Consider the following 8,151-nt stretch of genomic DNA (forward strand, 5'->3'; position numbering starts at 1 on the left):
CCCTCCCTCATGAACCCTTGATAATTTATAAATTATTATTTTGTCATATCTTGCACTGTCCGGCGTCTCCCTTCATCCACTTTTCTGTTGTTTGTCCCCCAGGGAGGAGCTCACATGTAGATCCTTGTAACGGTTCCCTCTTTCCAACCCACCCTCCCAAGATTCCATTTCTGTGGATCAAAAACAACTGCCAGAGTAACACGGATTCTGGAAACACCCTGTTTGATGTTTGTGTCTCCCATCTATAATGTAAGCCCTGGAAGGGAGGGAATCTTTTGGTCTTGTTAATCATCATATCTACAGCATCAAGAGTGACTGATACATCATAGGCTGTTGTTGTGTGCCCTCAAATTCCAGCTCCTAGCAACAGGTAAAACTGCCCCTGAGGCTCCCAAGGCTTTACATCTTTATGGAAACAGAAAGCCTCATCTCTTTCGAGTGGGGCAGCTGGGATTTGAACCACCTGTCTTTTGGTTAGCAGCCCAGTTGCTTAACTATGGAGCTACCAGGGCTCCTCTTGCAGACACTAAATGAGTATTTTATAAAAGGAATTGTTTTAATTGAATCAAAGCAACAGAGATGAGTAAAATCCCAGGAGAAAAAGAAACTAAAATGAAGGTGGAAAGCTAATACTGTGAAAAATAATTCCCAAATAAAGCTTTTGCAATTCAAATGGAGAGAAAACTTACCTTAACACTAAGCAAGGAAGACAAATACCCTGTTTCCCCGAAAATAAGACAGTGTCTTATGTTAATTTTTGCTACCAAAGATGCGCTAGGTCTTATTTTCAGGGGATGTCTTATTTTTCCATGAAGAAGAATACGGTACATATTTATTGTTTATATTGTTTTTTAAAAGAGACCTCGCACTTCCTGTCTGCTCTGGCTGTGCTGCGGTCTAGAGTTACGGTAGCTTGTGTGTGGGGGGGGGGCGGCTTATTTTCGGGGAGGTATTATTTTCCGGGGGATGCCTTATATTTCAGCGAGAGGCAAAACTGTAAGTAGGTCTTATTTTCGGAGGATGTCTTACTTTCGGGGAAACAGGGTAACACTGATAAGATGCCAATATTAACAAGAGATAAAAGTGGTCACGTTTTGTCTACCTTAAGAGTATGTGCTGAGGGCAGGAATGACGAGCACCACCAGGTTGACAGATGCTGACAGGTTGCTACTGAGGACTGATGGCAACTGGCTCTCCTCTCTGAGGAGCAAGCAGTGGAACCAGGGCCATTCAGCTCCTTGACCCAAACTACTTTCACGAGACTCCCTTCCCTAAGGATGAAAAAGAGCGGGAGAACCCTCCAACCCGAGCAAGTCACCCCTCCTTCCTTTGGAGCCCATCACCATGTTCATGGCTTTTGTCACTTGATTAGGCACTGTCCTGGGATTTTGCCATGATTGGATTGAAATGCCCTTTTTATCACAGGAGCCCACTGCAGCCTGAGTGGACGACAAGCAAAGCGACAGAAGGATGTTTTGAAAAGCTTTAAGTTGCGATGAGTAACCAGGGCAACAAACCCGTACGATGGGGTAGACTTACTTGGGGTTTTGGCTCTTCAGCTTTCCCTTGGCGGCGAGGTACTCCTGCAGCTTTCTCTGCCGCTCCTCTGCAAGCAAACAACAGAGCTTTGGCCTGAGATTTTACCCAGCTCATTCATATTCTTATTTCAACGCTTTTAAAATTTTAATAAGTCATCTTATTGGGGGCTCTTACAGCTCTTCTAACAAGCCATACATCAAAATGTATCAAGCACATTTGTACATAGATTGCCACCATCATTTCCAAAAAATTTTCTTCCTACTGGAGGCCTTGATACCAGCCCCTCTTTTTCCCCCTCCCTCCCTCACCATCATGATAATTTAGAAAATATTTAAATTTTCATATTTTACACCGTCCGCTGTCTCCCTTCATGCACGTTTCTACTGTTCATCCCCTGGGGTGGGGGTGGGTTGGTTTTGTACATCTATCATTTTGATTTGTTCCCCCTTTCTCCCCTACTCTTATTATTGGTCCTTAGGGGTTTATCGGTCCTGGATGCTGTGTGTTGAGAGTTCTTATCTGTATCAGTGTACATGCTCTAGTCTAGCCAGATTTGTAAGATAGAATTGGGGTCATGATAGTGGGTGGGGGTGAGGAGGAGGGAGGATGCATTAAAGAACTTGAGGAACGTTGTATGATTCCTTCGTGCTATATTGAACTCTGGCCGGCTCATCCCTTCCCTGTGACCCTTCTGTGAGAAGATGTCCAATTGTCTACAGATGGGCTTTGGGTCTCTACTCAGACTCCCCTCATTCACATCAAAATGGTTGCTTGTTTTTGGTCTTCTGATGCCTGAAACCTGATCCCATCTACATCTTGTGGTCACACAGACTGGTGTGCTTCTCTCATGTGGGCTTTGTTGCTTCCCTGCTAGATGGCCGCTTATTTAACTTCAAGCCTTTAAGACCCCAGATGCTATATCTTGTAATAGCTGGGCACCATCAGCTTTCTTCACCACATTTGCTTATGCACCCATTTTGTCTTCAGCGAGCATGTTGGAAAGGTGAGCATCATAGAATGCCAGGTAATTAGAACACAGTGTTCTTTAGTTGAGTGAGGACTTGAGTAGAGGCCCAATGTCCATCGAACATGATAATGGGGCAGGAGGAAAGTAAAAGGGAATAGAGGAAAGAAGTAGGAGGCAAAAGACATTTACAGAGGTATAAACATAGGCATAAACATATGTAAATAAATTAATATATAGCGATAGGGATATAGGCCTATGTACATATATTTATAGGTTAAGTTTAAGATGGCAGATGGTCATTGATATTCTTAAAGATGACACTTTTCTTTCAGTAATTTTGGCTTTGAACTATGATCTGACCAAGCCCTCTAATCCTGTAAATACACCTTCAAATGAATATCGATACCAGCAACATCCACACTTACATGCCAGGTCCCCTACTCAGCCCTTCCCATGAGTGTTACTTTGTCGAAACCTCCCAGCAATTCTATCAGCTAGTTTACAGTCTGAAACTTGGTGGGGTAAATCACTTGCCCAGCACTCCCCAGCTCACATGTGGCAAAGCTAAGATTTGAAATTGGTTTTGTCCAACTCTAATAGCTAATGGTCTCAGCTAGTACATTTTATGCTTCGCATGAAGAAGAAATTCTGCTCCTGCTCTATTTAAGATGTTGGATTTTATTTTATGTATTCCTTCCCAACAGGAATGATTTTTATCCACAAACTTTTAAGTGGTTTCCTTTGGGACTAAGGACAAACTCGTACAGGTCAGAGGGCTCATGTAAACAGTTAGATGGTGATTTCTTATGTAAGGCATAAATAATCATGAGGCAAAATCTAGTTGCCTTAAGAGAGGGATGAAGAAAGCATCATGGAAGTTCAGAGGTGGGGCCTGGGTGAAAGGAAGAAGTTGTTGGAAAAGGTTATATGAAATAATGGTTAAAACAACAACAAGTACAAGGGAGGGAAACTACTCTTGATCTCAACTTGCCCTCTATTTTGACATCTGACTCAGATGCATCCCCATGCATCAGAAGGCATTAAGAAATGTGGCATTTTAGGTCCAAGCAAGGCAGTGTAGAGAACAGGGCAGAGAAGTCGGACAGCCCGGTGGGATTCTCAGCTCTGTGACTTCTAATAGATTAGGAAGCCTTGTTGTCACTGAGCCTATACACGGGGGCAGAAATGCCTGCTTTCCTGGGCTGTTATGTATCGTGCCCAGTACCTAGTAGGCATTATTAGTGAAATGATGAACACGACGTGCATTAGAGCAGGCAGATTTTGGGAGTAGAGAAGGGCTTCCGGCACATCCCAGAGGCCAGGGCACCCAAAGTTCTTGGCTGTCGGGGGCAGATTTCAGCCGACCACGAGCAGTCTGCAGCAGCCTGGGGAGTTCAGCTTGCCAGAGGCAGGCCAGCCCCACCCCTTGGCACCTGTCAGAGCTGGAGGATGGTGCCCTGGCGCGCTGCCTAGAACCCAATCATATGGAAGGTGCGCTTTGCTTCGTTTGGTTGTGTGAGTCCAGGCAAGCCGGCGCGCCTCCATTTCTGTAAAAACCTGGTGGCAAGTGACCATCTCTCTGCAAGGCTACTAAGGGACTGCTTGAGAGGGTGCCGGAAGCGTCGGACCCCGAAGGGCTTCTGCCCCATTCCCGGGATCCGGCGTCGCCCGGGGCTCGGCGCCTGCAGCCCAGACAGCGCCCCGAGAAGGGCAGTGTCCGGCCGCGGCCCCAGGGCAGTGGGACCCGAGTGGGGGGCTTGGGTCTAGACCGCACACATCGAGGGGGAAGGACAGAGGCAGGCTGGCGAACGAGCTGCCGGACGGACACCTTTCCCCGCGTAAGACGCACCCAACAGCCTCTTTCCCCCCGCTCCCCAGCGCCTGCAAGAGACAAGGGCTCGGGCCGCACTCACCGATGGCCGCGGCGGCGGCGGCGGCACCCGGCGCGGGGCCCACCATGATCCCTCGGCCACAGTTTTAATTCAAAGGCTGCGCAGAGACCGAACGCGGCGCGCCGCGCGCTCGTCCGCTCTGATTGGCTGCCGCGAGTTTGAAACCGACCTATTAGAAGCAGGGACGGGAGGGCGGGACTAAAGTCAAACCGACGCTCTGACGGTGACTTTGGCTCGTTCAGCCCTCCCCTGAGGACCTTGATTGGGAGAGCGTGCAGCTTGTTATCTCCAGGACCGCGGAGGTCGCCGAGGTGGAGCCTGCGGGAGAAGGGGACCCTGACGTCTCGCTGTGGGTGTGCCCACTGGTGGTGGCACCCTTCAGGGCAGGCGGGGACCCGCAGGGGCTGCCGCTGCAGGAGCGCCCGCAGACCTGGATAGGGCTTTTCCCCGGGACTTTCAGCACCTCCACTTCCATTTGCTTCCATCATCTCAGCTCTCCGGCTTCCCAGCAGCTGTGAAAGAATAAGATAAATCGGATGAGTTAGGCGCCTCCTCAACGTAATACAACCTGAATGTTCCATTGAGGATCTGATGAAACTCACAGTTCTTAGTACTTAAAAAATTAAAATATATATATTTTTGTTATTGAAGATGTACGCAGTAAAGCGATTTACTGTGCAGCGATTTCTGCACGTACAATTCAGTGACATGATATTCTCCCAAGTCATTCAACCATTCTCAGGCTCCTTTTGCTAATTGTTTTACACCGTTAACAAATCCACTGACTTCTAAGTGTCCTAACCGGATCCCAGGGCTCATGTCGGGGTGCTAACCTCAAGTTTTGTAGTTCAGAACCATCAGCTGCTCCGCGAGAGAAAGAGGAGGCTTTCTACTCCTGTGAAGATTAACAGTCTCAGAAACCCACCAGGGTGGCTCTCCTTTGTTCTGTAGGGTCACAGTGAGTCAGCATTGACTCAATGGCAGTCAGGTAGGGTTAGAAGCTTCTGGAACCTATGGAATAGCAATTGTCAATTTGATTCTATAAATGATCCTTTAAAAGAGCTGTGCCCAAGGAAGACAGTCTTCGCTTAAATAAACTAAGCAATGGTTGGGTTTAAAAAGATTTCAGGGTTGAAGATTTAAAGTATTTCAGGGCAATATTTTCAGTGGTACCTCTAGCCTCCAGTGATTCCAGAAAATCTCGTTTCATGAAAAGTTGTAATTCTGTTTCCCATTGCTTTTGCCTTTGATCACAGCTCTTCTGTAAAATCTTTGATCAAAACCTCCAGTAGTGGTAGTGGACACTGTTGAGTTCTGGTCTCATGGCAAAGGAGACCATTGTTAATAGAGGCACTATGAGGAGCCTTCAAAGAGTTCGTGGAGACATGAATAAAAAGGTAATGGAGTGTTCCCATGAACCTTTTGAAGCCCTGGCGTTTCCTAAGGAAACATGATGGCATCGAGTTTGCGTGTTAGTCTCCTAAGTCTCCTTAGTCTCCTAAGTTAGTCTCCTAAGCCCATGGAAACCACTAGCTGCTCTGGAAGGAAGACAGGGCTTTCTACTCCCATAAAGAGTTATAGTCGGAAACTCACAAGGGCGTCAGGTCCACCCTGCCCTATAAGGGTCACTGTAAGTTGACATCGACTTGATCACAGTGAGTTTTGGTATTTTCTCCTCCCGTTCCTGACTCCTGTGCTCCAGGCCAGTAGAGAGCAATTGGACCATCCGTACAAAAAAGCTTGCAAACTTTTCAAGAACAGGGTGTCTCGTTCTTAATGCAAATGTTTGACTTATCCTCAACAGCCTGGTGCACTCCTAACCAGGGAAGGGATGTTAGAGGGCAGGCCCAGTCATCCTGAACTCCCACACACTGCCCATCCCTCCTATTTGGTTCACCCGGCATTGTTGACTAGCCACTTGTGTTGGTCTCTGGGCCGGGCATTGCAGGGACTCCACAGCCCTGTCCTGGGTGGGGATGGTGTGAGTTAAGTTCCTCACTTAAGGTTTGCTAGGGTAGCTCACATCTTTTTTTTTTTAAATCTTTTTTATTGGGGGCTCTTGCAGCTCTTATTACAATCCATCCATTGTATCAAGCATATTTGTACATGTGTTGCCAGCATCATTTTCAAAACATTTTCTTTTTACTTGAGCCCTTGGTATCAGCTCATTCCCCCACCATCTCACTCTTGTGAACCCTTGATAATGTATACATTAGTATTTTTTTCATGTCTTACACTGACCTCTGTCTCCCTTCATGTACTCTTCTGTCGTTTGTCCCCCTGGGAGAGGGTTATATGTAGATCCTTGTGATCAGTTTCCCCTTTCTCTCCCCCCCTTCCCCTTCCCCTCCTGGTATCACTACTCTTCTGATTGGTCCTGAGGGGTTTATCTATCCTGGATTCCCACACGTGTTTAACCTGTTGTTAAACAAACGCCCAGAACTCTGGACAATGCTCTAAGCCTCCTAAGTATCTTACTATTAAATGCACCCATAAACTATTACTCATCAAAAAATAATTTTCCTTCTTTTGTTCCCAAGGATTTTCTTGCTTTGAAGTAACAGATGGTAGATGTTTAGTTTAATAGTTTATTTTCCCGAGGCCCGCATCCATAAGACCCGTGTATTCCATGTGACTTATTTCCCACTGGGTACCAGAATGCTGATGGGTAAAGAGAGGTGATGTGTGTGGGTTGTGGTTTACCAGTTCACTTTACCAGTTGGGCACATGACTGAGCTAACAGTCCTTCTCTTTGGAGCTCTGCTGGGATTTCTGCATGCATATACTTATGCAGGAGCTTGGTAGCAATGTACAGCCAACTTCAGGATTGGCAGTTCAAATCTACCAACCACTTTTTCGAAGAAACATGAGGCTATCGGCTCCTGTAAAGATTTAGAGCCTAGGAAACCCTACACAGGGTCTCAGAGTTGGAATCAGCTCATGACAGTCGGTTTGGTTTGGGTTTGGGGTTTGTATTGCTTTAGAAAATTGAAAGGAGGTTCATTAGCCTTCATAGAATTCCAGTGGCTGACTGGATTTCCATTTTAGAAGTCATGTTGTCAATCTCCCACCTAGTGCTACACTTCTCCCTTGCTCCCTGCAATGAACTCACACTGGTTTTCTTCCTTTCGATTTACATACTCTTCTTGGAAACTGACCTCTCTCCTACGTTCTCTCTTCTTAGATACAACAATTTTATTGAGCTATAATTCATATATACAATTTCATCCCTTAAAAGTGCACAATTCAATTTTAGAAAACCCACACGTGTCTATACCTATTTATGTGCATGTAGGTTGCTTCATGAAAAAGAACGAAGGTGCGTTGTTGCATTGAAACAAGGCCTCTTGCTAAATTAAGGCCACATTTATAATAGCCTGCCATTGATCAGTTTGCCATTGTGGTAAAACACGCATCCAGGTTGCCATTTGAACCATTTGAAAACACAGACTCCAGTGATATGAAGGACATTCCCACGGTTGTGACACCACCACCATCGTCTGAGTCCATAACTGTCTGATCAGCCCAAAGGCAGCCACAGCCTGATTCATCATTCACTCTTATTTCCCTCTTCTCTAACCTCTGCCAACTGCAATCGACGATCTGCTTGTGCTGGACATCTTGTAGAAATGGAACCAGACAGACCGCATTGGAAAGTGGGCAAATGCAGATGTCATTAGGCTAAAATTTAACAACTCATCATTTGTTTCCCCTTTGAACCCATTTGAAATTTGTTCTAGTTTTTATTATTTT

General features: G+C 46.1%; 1 protein-coding gene across 1 annotated transcript in view; it reads right to left on the reverse strand.

The window, feature by feature from the left end:
• Positions 1-4,465, reverse strand: part of CKAP2L (cytoskeleton associated protein 2 like) — a 30,964-nt gene extending 26,499 nt beyond the window's left edge. Inside the window, exons 1-2 of the mRNA XM_004707990.2 lie at positions 4,420-4,465; positions 1,540-1,606 (exon numbers count right to left, since the gene is read on the reverse strand). Of these exons, the coding sequence (XP_004708047.1) occupies positions 1,540-1,606; positions 4,420-4,465 (113 nt within the window). The remainder of the gene's footprint in view (positions 1-1,539; positions 1,607-4,419) is intronic.
• Between the last annotated feature and the right edge of the window lie 3,686 nt (positions 4,466-8,151).

The sequence above is a fragment of the Echinops telfairi genome, unplaced genomic scaffold (assembly GCF_000313985.2).
Source record: "Echinops telfairi isolate 266 unplaced genomic scaffold, ASM31398v2 ScPeMD7_11;HRSCAF=52, whole genome shotgun sequence".
NCBI classification, from domain to species: Eukaryota; Metazoa; Chordata; class Mammalia; order Afrosoricida; family Tenrecidae; genus Echinops; species Echinops telfairi.